Genomic DNA, 13,186 nt, shown 5'->3' on the forward strand with positions numbered 1-13,186 from the left:
TGAAAAGTTTAAATAAAAATTTTAAAATTAATTATCCCATCCACCAAGAATGATTGAGAAGGAAAACATGACAGAGGAGAGGTATTTGAGCTGAGGCCAAAAGGATGACTAGAAATTTTCTAAGGGGCCAAGGGCATTCCAGGCTGAGCAAAGATACACAGATCTATCCCAAACCTCTCCTTGGAGGAAACAAAAGTATCTACACTTGACCCCAAATTCAACTTATATCCAAAAAAAGACACCTTCTTGCTTGATGCTCCAACTCATCTAGCTGTAGCATCAAAATCAACCGACCTATTCCAAGCGAGGAAAGAGGGTGAGGCGTGGACGGCTCCCCTCAGAGGACTAGCAAGGAGCCCCAGTGTAGCCCTGAGAGGACAGGAAAGCAATTAACCTCTTTCAATTGGATTTTGCCTGACAAAGCACTTTGGAAGCCAACTGAGTTATCTCAGGAACAGAGCCTTCATCCCTCCTGAGTCATCCCAGACACCTTGTGCTCCCCAGAAACACACACCAGCCTTCCCAACAGTGCCTTGTCAATTAATGACCTCAGTACCATGGGATCCAGCTTGATGGCAGCTGGGCAGCCTAGCCTGTCAGTACAAAAACAACTCCAATGAGGAGACGGTCCTCCCCTCCTTGCTCCCAAGCCCACAGCGCCAATCCCCTCACAGCCCCCTGCCGGCCCCCAGGTGCACACAAGACGCTTGCTAGCTCTGCAGTTACTTTAGGACTTACCCGGTCCTGGTCTGGCTCACATGGGTCCCCAGGGCTCCTTACCTTGGACCGAAGCTGCAAGTACTCCTCAGAACCATAGGGGACACTCCTCAGGGAGGTGAGATAGTCGTAACTGATGACAGCTGTCTGTGAACCAAGGAAAAGAAAGGCTTAACACCTGGGGCATCAAATATTGCTCCTCACCACCCCACCCCTCCAATATCCTGCAGCTGCACGCCCCTGACACAGGCAGTATGTCTAGAGAAGTAGACAACCCCTCCCCTAAGATGCTCCGCCCCCCAGATCTTAGCCTGGCTGCCTTCTTCCTGACAATCAGGGCTCTACACATATGTCCCCTCTGCAGAGAGCCCAGTCTAAGGTTGCCCCACCTGCCAGCAACTCTCAATTACTTATCATAATGACATTATCATACCCAAAATTACCTTGCTCGTTTGTTTCTTTGTATATGGACTATGCTCTCTGCTAGAATTTCAGCTCTACAAACATGGACCCTTGTCCTTCCCGTTCATCACTGTATCCCCAGCACCATCTCACTGTGCCAGACACGAAGGTAAATGCTCAATAGAGACGAGAGGAAGGAATGCTGTTGGATAAACTTAGCATTATAAATAAACATCGCTTTATATTTATGTTGCACTGACAGCCTGAGTTTTGATTCTGGGACCCTTGGCCAAAAGCCCTGAAGAAGTCCTCATATCCACATTCCCATATCCATATCCCATGTCCTGAATCAGAGAATCACAGGTTTCCAGATATCACAGACATGGAGGAAGCTGGAGAACTACCCAGGCCAAACCTTCCCTTCTAGAACTGAGCAACTGAGGTCCCTAGAAGCCACCGAGAAAAGTCTATCCCCTTGTTTACACCCCCCAAAGCTTTACTCCACTCAACATAAACGTGTTAAACACCAACCACAAGCGCTGGTCACTAAACAAGGCACAAGGCCAATCAAGACCAGAGCCCTGGCCTTTAAAGAAGGCACATCCTAGTGACTGGTGTGTAAGGCACTGGCAGATACCTTCCTCCCTCATTCCCAGCTACAGCTGGCCCTTGAACATGGGTTGGAACTGTACGGGTCCACTTACACATGGCTTTGAAGTTTTTCTGGTAAACTGAAGTACAGTACTGTAAATGTATTTTCTCTTCCTGATGACTTTCTTAATAACCTTCCCTTTTCTCTGGCTTACTTTATTGTAAGAATATATATGATACATACGACATGCAAACAATGTGTTAACGAACTCTTCATGGTATCTGAAAGGCTTCTGGTCAACAGCAGGCTATCAGTCCTGAATGTTCTGGGGAGTCCAAAGTTGACTGCATGGGAACTGACACCCTAACCCCCACGTAGTTCAAGGGTTAACTGTATTCAAATCCCTAAGGATCCATTAAAGCCTGCTTCCCTTAGGGCACTCATCCTGACTTGCAGCCTACAGGTCTCACTCCTGTGTCTGAAGTCCCCTAGCAGTGGTGCCCTGAGTCACACATCTTGACCCGATCCATGGTTTTAGAGTGATTGTTTTTTGACCCACTCTTGTGAGCACTCCTCAGTTATAAGATCCTTCAAAGCTGGGTCGAGGAGGGACAGTTCATTCTACCTCTCAAAGCACGTAAGACAATGCTGGGCCACCAAAAGGCCCTCAGTAAATACTCGGGAATCATTTTCTATCCCGGGGCCTGTTTATCTATTTGTCCGTCTGGGTTCTATAACTAGCTCAGGAGAAGACTTCACAACACTGGGTATTAAGGAAACAATCAGACAACAACTCAAACAGAGCGTGCCTCAGAGTCTATCCACACCAAGGAGAAGCAAGGACGAGCTCATCCTGCAGCAGACAAAAGGCAGAGAGAGAGCACAGAGGCCTGTGGCCCTCTGCCCACCAGTGAGGCAGTTACACGTGCATGTCCGGGAGAGTGGCTCTCAGCAGCATCAAGAGGCCACGATCGCAGCGGAAGGATGCTCCTGGGCCACAGAGAAAACCTCTAATGGCAAAATATTCAACTCAGATTCTCTGTTAGTTCGGGGGCTGCAGGGGATCCTCAAAAATCTTCCAAGGCCCAGATGCTCTGAGTCCAAGCCCTGCCTCAGGAACCATGCACACTAGCTCACGGGAGAGAAACCAGGTTTCCTGATAGAATTTCATCAAAGCTGCCAAGCCTTTCCATATGCATTGGCTGAGGAGTACCGGCCCGGGTCTGTCGCTAAAATATGATACAGAATCTAAAATGTAAAGGCTTGGGCGGCTGGGTGGCTCTGGGGGTTAAGCCTCAGCCTTCGGCTCAGGTCATGATCTCAGGGCCCTGGAATTAAGCCCCGTATTGGGCTCTCTGCTCAGTAGGGACCCTATTCCCCCCCCCCCCCTCTGGCTGCCTCTCTGCCTACTTGTGATCTCTCTCTCTCCCTGTCAAATAAATAAATAAGGGTACCTGGGTGACTCAGTTGGTTCAGCAACTACCTTAGGCTCAGGTCATGATCCTAGAGTTCTAGAATCGAGTCCTGGGGCTCCCAGCTCTGTGGGGAGTCTGCTTCTCCCTCTGACCTTCTCCCCTCTCATGCTCTCTCTCACTCTCTCTCTCTCAAATAAATAAATAAAATCTTTAAAAAAAAAAAAAGTTTCTTAAAAAATAAATAAAATCTTTTTTTTTTTTTAAAGATTTTATTTACTTATTTGACAGAGATCACATGTAGGCAGAGAGAGAGAGGAGGAAGCAGGCTCCCCGCTGAGCAGAGAGCCCAATGCGGGACTCGATCCCAGGACCCTGAGATCATGACCCGATCCGAAGGCAGCGGCTTAACCCACCGAGCCACCCAGGCGCCCCTAAAATCTTTTTTAAAATAAATAAATGAATAAATAAATAAAATGTAAAGGCTTTACAACAGAGGCTGTGTGCAATTCCATTCTACTAGGATTTGGTAGAACCCGGGGGGGGGGGGGGGCTTCGAGAATAGAGATAAAGAAGGGCACACGGCCATGCCTGCTCAAAGCTTGGCACACATAAGAGTGTTACACGTGTACCTCCGCATCTGCTGTCTGTATGAACACCTGCGGGTAACAGTGCAGTCCCTCGGCCACCTGACAATGAGAAAAACCTACCGTGGCAACTGCTCGGCCCACCCTGACAGCACCGAAGTCATTAGGATCCAAGTACTTGTTACTGTAAAGGTAGAAGCCCGAGGCAGCCAGAGCCGCGCCAGTCCATGAAGCAAGCTTGAGCGCCTTTCTGGCCATGTTCCCAGACCCTGCAGAAGGAAAGGAGACAACAAGGGACAGCCGAATCCCACAGTTAGTCAGACCCGGGCTCAAATTCAGGCTCTGCTGCTTAAAAGATTATATGATCTTGGGTCATTTTCTTAATCTTGCTCATCTGTTTCCTCACTTGTAACACAGGATGATACCTATGTCAAAAGTTATTGGGAGGGGCACCTGGGTGGCTCGGAAGCCTCTGCCTTCGGCTCGGGTCATGAACCCAGCGCCCTGGGATCGAGCCCCACATCTGGCTCTCTGTTCAGCAGGGGAGCCTGCTTCCCCTCCTCTCTCTCTCTGCCTGCCTCTCTGCCTGTCAAATAAACAAATAAAATCTTTTTTTAAAAAAGTTACTGGGATAAAATGAAATTGTGTATATAAAACGCTTAGCAGAGTATCGGGCACAAGTCAACTCTCCAAGTTATTACTCCTTGCACAGTGCCAGATACCATTCGAGGCACGGGGGGAGAGGGAACACAACAGAGTTCTTGCCCTCGTGGTGCTTCTGCTCTAGATGGGACGACAGGTCCGCAGCACACAGACATATTAGAACAGCAGCAGGTATGAAGTGCGGAGAAGAAAATGAAAGGGGGTAAGAGTAGAGATGACACGCATGAGACGAAGATGCTGTTTTAGATAGGGAATGTGGCAGAGCATGCTAACCCTTGTTACTTGTAACTACTACTTTACCACCGTGCACACACAGGTATCATTTGCCTTCTGTGTCCGGGTCAGAAGTGCTCAAGCCGAGGCCAAAACAGCAGCTGGTCAGAATCAGCCAGATAAGCTCTCCACGTCTGGCTGATTTCCAAAATATTTATTTCAGTTAGAGTAAACTGCCCCTTGTCTAGATCGTGAGCTCCTTGAAGGCACAAGCCATGACTTATTCCGCTGACTCACGGTCCTGCAGGGTACTCCGAGAGTAGGGATTCAATGTCCACCTGCTGATTTGGTCTGTTGAACCAGAAGTACTCCCAGTCAGGGGGATCAAGCGGGCTCAGGGCTCTCTAATGGCCTTCCTCACCCTACTTGTACTAGCTCAGTCCACCAGGTGGACCGTTGGAGCTTCTGGGGGCCACTGTACCCAATAAGCTGTTTCCCCTTCAGTTTCTGGGAACTCTGTATCAGACTAAACTCCCAGACCACAGCTGCAGGCAGCAGGGAAGAAGTCCCATCCAGAAGTGAGCCACCACTTGCTTCTGCTCTGGACGCAGCCTGTGACCATCCCCTCCCTGCTCTATGCCTGCCCCCCCCCCCAACCCCACATGGGAAACTAATGCTACACACAGCCTTGTCTTCATTTTCTTCAAAATCTGTTTGAACTCATGCTCACACTATAGCCACAGATTTTTCTTACGTATTCACAGGTACATCTTTTTTCCATTCTTCTACTTTCAACTTACATTTTATACTACTTCTCTAAACAACATATAGTTCATTTTCTTTTGCTTGCATTTAATATAACTTGTGAATGTAGATTTAATTTTACTATCTTCTTCCATCTCAAAAATGCAGATCTCTTACACCACATTAAGAAAATGAAGGATAAAAATCACATAATCAGGGACGCCTGGGTGGCTTAGTGGGTTAAGCCCCTGCCTTCAGCTAAGGCCATGATCTCAGGGTCCTGGGAGCAAGCCTCACATCTGGCTCTCTGCTGAGCAGGGAGCCTGCTTCCCCCTCTCTCTGCCTGCCTCTCCGCCTACTTGTGATCTTGGTCTGCCAAATAAATAAAGTCTTTTTTAAAAAGTCACATAATCATCTCAACAGATGTAGAAAAAGCATTTAACAAATTTCCACAGCCATTTCCAATTAAAAACTCTCAACAAAATAGGGACAGGGGAATATACTTCAACATAATAAAGATCATATGTGACAAGCCCACAGCTAACACCATACTCATTGGTGAAAGGCAGGGAGCTTTTCTAACATTAGGAACAGGACAAGTATTATTCGGCATAGTACTGGAAGCCCTAGCCAGAACAATAGACAAGAAAAAGAGGTAAAAGCCAATCAAATTGGGAAGGAAGAAGTAAAACTATCACTATTTGCAGTGGATATTATATACAGAAAACCCTGAACAATCCACCAAAAAACTGTTAGAATAAACCAATTCAATAAAGCTGTAGGATACAAAATCAGCATGCAAAAACCTGTTCTGTTTCTGTACACTAATAGTGAATAAGCAGAAAGAGAAATTAAGAAAACAATCCCATTTATAATTGCATTGAAAATAAAAAGCTAAGAATACATTTAACCAAGGAGGTGAAAGACCTGTACACTGAAAATTATGAGACATTAATAAAGAAATTAAAGACACCAATAAATGGAAAGATATTCTGTGTTCATGGATTGGAAGAATACTGTAAAATTTCCAAATTACCCAAAGCAGTCTACAAATTCAATGAAATCCCTATCAAAATCCCAATGGCATTTTTTCACAGAAATAGAACAAACTATCCTAAAATTTGTAGGGAACCACAAAAGACACAGAATAGTCAAAGAAATCTTGAGAAAGAACAAAGCTGCAAGTATCATGGTCTCTTATACTACATTACAAAACTGTAGTAATAAAACTGTATGGCAGTGGTATAAAAATAGACACATAGATCAATTAATTCCAACAGAGAGTCCAGAAATAAACCCATACACACATGGGCAATTAATTTACGACAAAAGAGCCAAGAACATACACAGGGGAAAGGACTGCCTTTTCAATAAACGGTGATAAGCATTTATTGAAAAGATAAAATCTTTTTTTTAAATTATTTATTTATTTGACAGAGAGACAGAGAGAGAGGGAACACAAGCAGGGAGAGTGGCAGAGGGAGAAGTAGGCTTCCCACTGAGCAGGGAATCCAATGCAAAGCTCGATCCCAGGACTCTGGGATCATAACCTGAGCTGAAGACAGATGTTTAACAACTGAGCCACCCAGGCGCCCCATAATGGGTGATTTTCATGCAAGCTAAAATTTGAGAACCATTCTTCTAAATATTTTCTTTTCAATAAAGAGTCTGCATGTGTTCGAATCCATCAGTGAAACCATGCCCAAAAAACAAGCCTTCCAACTTGATCATACCTACTCCCAACCCCAGGGGTCTGCAATCACCCTACAAGTGTGACTCCAAACAATTATTTTTAAAGAAATCATGTAAGAAACTCATTTGTTGCCCTAAACACAAATCCTCTAGCCCAGCTCCTGGGTTCGGTTCCTAACTCTGCAAGAAAGGGGTTTGTAAATAAAAAAAAATTAAAACCTTGCTTTGTAGAAAAGGCTTTATTTTCTTTACAATCTTTTTTTTTTTTTAATATTCTCTTTATTTATGAAAACTTCCCTATCCCTGCATCATTCTGCCAGCTTTTTTTTTTTTTTTTTTCCTGCTGACATTTTAATAAGCCAAGAGTTCCTTCCAAACAAGAACAGGCACTCCAGCAGGCCTGGGTTTGGGTCCCTACACTTCCTTCCCAACTGGGTAAGCAGGCAAATTGCTAACTCCCTCTGACTCTTGTGACCCCGTCGATAAAATGGGGATGATGACAGCAGTGTCTCCTAGAGGTGGTGGTGAGGGACGAGGAAATCATGCAAAATGTATAGGCAGGTACCACCTACACAGTACAAACACAGTACCAACTGCGACTCCTACCACCACTCATCTCTTATTATTATTATTATTATGACTTATTAATTATTTTCTCTCCCAATGCCATGCTTTGGTAAAGGACCTTATTTACTCCCCTGCCTGTCGGCTTCTGGAGGACTCCTGCAGGCCTCCCTTCTTACATCCTGGCAGGCCCCCACCTAACCTTACCTTTTCACCTTGCTCTCTAGTGTTTTCTATCAAAAAGGCAGCATGCTGAGTTCACCCTCTACCTTGTCCCGCCAAGACACGGCTTCCCAACTGGACCTGGAAACAGGCCTTACACTGGGCTGCGTGCCCTCAGCTCCGTATACACCTTCCTTCTTCAAGATTATCAGTGCAAGAAGGTCCATGAGAGCTGATCCAGGGACCATCCCCGTGGGGCCTTCAGAGATGCCCACATTAGGGAACCACTTGTGGCCAGGAACTCAGCCTCTAGAGTCAGGAAGAATCCTGCTCTACCGCTCACCAGCTGTGTGACCTTGAGCAAGTCACAGCCTCTTGGGGCCTCCCACGTAATTATCTACAAAAGGAAGTCCCTGACAGTACTTCCATCCTAGGGTTACTGTGAGCGTTCAATGAGATGCTGCTTTACAATAATGCCAAACATATTCTGCAAATAAGACTTCTTTTCCTTACTGTTATTTTAAACTTCGTTTCTTCTTCCCAGAAGCACTGATGAAGAAACAGCTGATGGAGAACTCTTAGCACCTGGGAGACCCGGATTTGGCACAACCTCGTACAGTTAATAAACTGAGGGCGGAAGGCCACCCTATCTTGCCTGAACAGCCCAACCATTCCCCACTCCAAAAGCATTTCCCTACATCCCCTGACTTTCACTCTCCACCCAGGTCATCATTACCCCAACCTTCCTGTGCACGCACATTACCCCACGTCCCCTCCACCAATGAAAACGTCCAGATTCTCTAGCAAGGCATTCAAGACTCGCCCAAACTTGCTAGCTTCATCTCCCAAATACCTCTCCACTCTCAACCACCCCCCACCCCCACCCAAGCCCTCTCTGAAGCCTTCTGTGAGCCAAGCACTTAGAATGAGTTGTTGGTTCCTATCTGGTCTTACTATGCACTGCTTTTTTCTCTAAGGATCTGGTCCTGTATCTGCCTGTTCTATTACACGCAAAGGGCAGAATTTGTTAACATATCATATAATTAATTAATAAGTCTGCTAACAAATACATGATTGAATGAGTAAAACAGTACACTTATCCCCCCTCTATTCTCAACATGGAAACTTCAGCCCAATTATGTATTCCCCCGCTCTCAACTCTCTAATACCTCCCATCTCACTCAGATGAAGAACTCAGGCAATTGTAAGCATTGGCCTACAAAGGGCAGCCCCAGACATTATACAAAGTGATGGGTATGGCCAGAAGTGGCCCAGTGGCTAGAGTCTGCCAAACCTGCCTTAGCACAGTAGGTGCCCCAAAAGTATTTGCTGAATGAATCAAGGGAGAAATGGTACCCCATGAGGCTGTGCTGAGCCAGTACCAACACAGGTTCCCAGGTGAGAACCACCCCAGGGCTGTCAGTTGGATGCCATCCTCCCCCAGCTACCCCCAGCACCACCTCCCAGCTCTTGCCTCTTTTAAACCCCATCTGCCTCATGCTCCATCCTCCAGGCCAGTCCCTGTGGGCAATGAGGCCACCCCTAGCCTTGAGATCACCCACCCTGGGAGGGAAAGCCTCAGCCAAACAGACATGATTCCCAAGACCGGTTTTCATGCAAATGTCCTCAGTAATAAAAGAGGTGCAAATTGAAAAACATAAAATAGATGATATAGGAGCCAAAGTATGTCTAAATTAGATTGGAGCTGGAGTTTTCCATAAGGTGTCAGTGAGTCTTTAACATGCAAATGAGTCGCTTCCCTCCGGGTATTTTAAAAGACCCTGTCAGCCGTGAAATATGTCTGTCGGTGAAAAACACCTTTCATTATTAAACCCTTTGCTAATGAATCGCCTCCCCTGTTCTGTTTACTTGTCTGACTTTCACCTGAGTTGTCTCTCCCAGGAGCACACACTTTGGGGGAGGGGAAGGGAGCTTGAGGACACGAGGACCCTAACACCTCCACATCGGATAACATTATTAGCAACAACCAACCTTTACAAAGCCCTTTGCTCTCATTTACCTCCTTAGATACTGAACACGACCCAGGAAGATGAAACAAATATTATTATCACCCACAGGCATAAATAAGGAAAGGAAGGAGCACAGGGGGTGAGATTTTTCCCAGGTGACTCAGTAGTAAACAGCAGCATTAAAGCTTGAGCCTGTCTATGGCACATGACCTCCTTCATGGACTTGCAACGCTCCGTTCACCAGTGTTCTTACCACAGTTCACAGGTAACCGAGTCAGTCACTGTGGGCAGCAACTTCGATTTCTGACCCTCTACCAGGCCCAAACAATGGCAGCATATAGAAGACATGGAAATCAACACAGCAGACTGTCCACCAAAGCACCGCACCAGAAACGACCCATTCCAGTCCAGAAACCTTAGAAGAGCTGAGTTATCATTAACTCTATGAGAAGAATGGGATCCATCTTGCTGGGCCATAAGGGAATACCCCAGCAGGTGATAAACCAAGGCAACAGGGAAGTGCGGAAAGACCTACACACGGGAAGCTGATGGTCAAGTGAAATGTCCAACCCCTGGACACAACTAAATGGGGAACCAAGCACTCACTGTTTGTGGTGGGTCAAGAGTGGCTAGGCCTATCAGTTACCACCCACCCGCAGCCCTCTCCCCATGCCACATCCCAGGACAAGAAGCAGGGAATCACCCTTCCCTGCTTGGTGCACAAGTGAGAATGACCAGGAAAAAAGCACTTTGGCTCTAATTGCATCAATCCCATAAGTGACCACAGCCTCCCCCCCACCTCCTAAAGAGGCTATTAGAGGAATTGAGCATTGTTTCTTCTGTCTGCACCCAAGACTGGAAAAGACCCAATGAGAGGATCAGGTTTTCAGGGAGACCTGAAAATGTTTCATGACGTGGCTAAACAGCAAACAAGGTAGAGGATACCATCATGTCTCAAGTCTGGAAAGAGGCAGAGTCAAAGCCCAGGGACCACAGCGTTGGCCTGATGCAGGTTTCTAACCTGCCCTACCATCAATGATGAGTCCAAATGTAAGGATACCCCCTTCCCTAGGGTTTGACGTCCAGAAGGTGATTGAATCAATATTGATTAAATAAAGGAATCTCTAGGCACCTGGGTGGCTCCGTGGGTTAAGCCTCTTAACCTCTGCCTTTGGCTCAGGTCATGATCTCAGGGTCCTGAGACCGAGCCCCACATCAGGCTCTCTGCTCAGTGGAGCACCTACTCCCCTGCCCCACCCCTGCCTGCCTCTCTGCCTACTTGTCATGTCTGTCTGTCAAATAAATAAATGAAATCTTTTAAAAACAAATAAATAAAATAAAGGAATTCCTGGCTGAGACCAAGGTCCCAGCGCAGACGGGGAAAATAAATCTCACCCAGGCAAGGAATAGAAATTCTCCATTCGGTTCATCCTGGTAAAGTGGGGAATCAGGGAGAACAGTGGAAAACCAACCACAGAGAGCACGTGGCAGGTAAGAGATGGGTCATTGGAATGCCTCTGACACAAGAATCCAAACCCAGGAGATTTGGTGAGTGAGTTGGGGGCAAGAGGGCTGAGCAGGGAGGCGGGGGATGGATGCCAGAAGCAAGCACTAGTCTTATCTTGAGGTCCCCTTTCTGACAAGAAAATGTATATATCAAGAAGGAACAAAATGCAAGCTCTCCTAGCAGAGGTCAAATCTTGTATCTGAGGGCCAAGCCAATAATGACACAATAAGAACATGATGTAACCCAGGAAAAATGACACAAGTGTAGACTTCGTGAAAATCTGCATATGCAATAACGTAGGGGCAAATTAACAGTGTGCTCCGTCATATGCACCTGTTCACCCTCACTACAGAAAGTGAAACTGGCAAACAAGGACACAAAGGCCCATAACCTGATGTGAAGAAAAAGTTGGTGCTTGAGTTCACAGGACTTTTTTCCTACAAAGCAGAAGTACTCAAAAGCATGTCCCGCGCAGCTTCTCTATCTCCTAGGAGCATGCTAGAAATGCAAATTCTTGCTCCCCATCCCTGAGCTGGTGAGTCAGAAACTTTGGGGATGGGGTCCAGCATTCCGTGTGGTTTAACAAGCCCTCCAGGGGATTCTGATGCAGTCTGAAAACCTGTGCGATAAGAAAATGCTTAAAGAAAACTTACGAAGGCACAGAGAAGTCAAATTCACTTTCAACTCCTCAAATATCTCTTGAGCACCCACTAAATGCCAATTATCATGGACGGGACCAATAAATACTTGTTGAATTGGGTGACTTCCTACCTAGTAGGAAGTAAACGCCACTTAACCGGGGACAGAGCTGTGCTAGGTGTCTCCCAGAGGCAGCTCTCCATACACAGCACACGTTTACAGGGCGAACTGAAGTGCAGGGCACCGCAAGGTGCGGAAGATCCGGAGCGCTCTGGAGCACGCCGGAGTCCAGGCGGAGCTCAGGGGTTTCGGCGGCGCCCCCAGCTCTCGTCCAGATCACGTCCAGACCAAGTCCAGCCCCGCGCCGCCGGCGCCTCGGAGCCCGTAGACCGCCTAGGGAGAAGCCGCCTGGATAAGCCACCTGATACCCCCTCATCCAGCCCCAGCCCTGCCTACGTGCCAGAGCGCGCCACCCAAGTAGCCGGTCCCCGCTTCCGCCCACTGGTGAGCGGGGCTGGAGAGTCCCCGCAGAGGACCGCCCCTGCCGGTCACGTGGCCAGGCACCGGGCCCCGGTGACAAGGTCGCAGGCCGGGGATTCTCTCCCCACGGTCCGAGCAGACGCAAGCTTTGGGCGCGTCTACATCGCCTCCCCCGCGCTCCACGCGCGGTGCAGCTCCGGCGCGCCTGCCCTACTCACCCCCAGGGACGCGGGGACGTGGCGCCAGGTTCCACGCCGCACGCGGGTGACGCGGTTCGCAGGGACTTTGCTCTCCACCACCCTCTGATTGCGCCTAATGAAGCGGTGGTGCCGCGCGGCCTGCCGGGACTTGTAGTTCGTGGTTCCCTAAACCTCGGGCTGGGAGCCCGCACTTTCCCTGGCTTCTCCACGGAGGAGTCGGAGGAGTCAAAACACCTTACCTGGGCACCTGGGTGGCTCAGTGGGTTAAGTCTCTGCCTTCCGCTCAGGTCATGATGCTGGGTCCCAGGATGCTGGGATGAAGCCTCGCGTCGGGCTCTCTGGTCAGCAGGGAGCCTGCTGCCTCCAATCTCTCTGCCTGCCTCTCTGCCTACTTGTGATCTCTGTCAAATAAATAAATAAATTAAATATTAAAAAAAAAAAAAAAGACACCTCACCTATCAGAAGGCCTTGTTTCAAACCCAGCTGAGGACCCATAGTCTTCCTGAAAACTTGAGTTCAACAGTCTTAACGAAGGAGGCATAGATTCGTGTTTCATTGAAGGATGGAGATGTGGGTTTATGTATTTTTTAATTTTATTTATTTATTTGACAGGGAGAGAGAGAAATCACAAGTAGGCAGAGC

At 47.5% G+C, this 13,186-nt stretch overlaps 1 protein-coding gene across 5 annotated transcripts in view; it reads right to left on the reverse strand.

The window, feature by feature from the left end:
* ADCK1 (aarF domain containing kinase 1) overlaps positions 1-12,913 on the reverse strand; it is a 122,018-nt gene extending 109,105 nt beyond the window's left edge. For 2 of the 5 annotated variants that reach the window (XM_059373632.1, XM_059373630.1), the window contains exons 1-3: positions 12,563-12,667; positions 3,834-3,979; positions 781-864 (exon numbers count right to left, since the gene is read on the reverse strand). In XM_059373632.1, the coding sequence (XP_059229615.1) occupies positions 781-864; positions 3,834-3,968 (219 nt within the window). In that variant the 5' untranslated portion in view covers positions 3,969-3,979; positions 12,563-12,667. Of the gene's footprint in view, positions 1-780; positions 865-3,833; positions 3,980-12,562; positions 12,669-12,783 lie in introns of those variants that run through there. The other 3 variants (XM_059373631.1, XM_059373633.1, XM_059373634.1) reach the window with 3 other exon arrangements.
* Between the last annotated feature and the right edge of the window lie 273 nt (positions 12,914-13,186).

Source organism: Mustela nigripes, chromosome 13, assembly GCF_022355385.1.
Source record: "Mustela nigripes isolate SB6536 chromosome 13, MUSNIG.SB6536, whole genome shotgun sequence".
Classification (NCBI taxonomy): Eukaryota; Metazoa; Chordata; class Mammalia; order Carnivora; family Mustelidae; genus Mustela; species Mustela nigripes.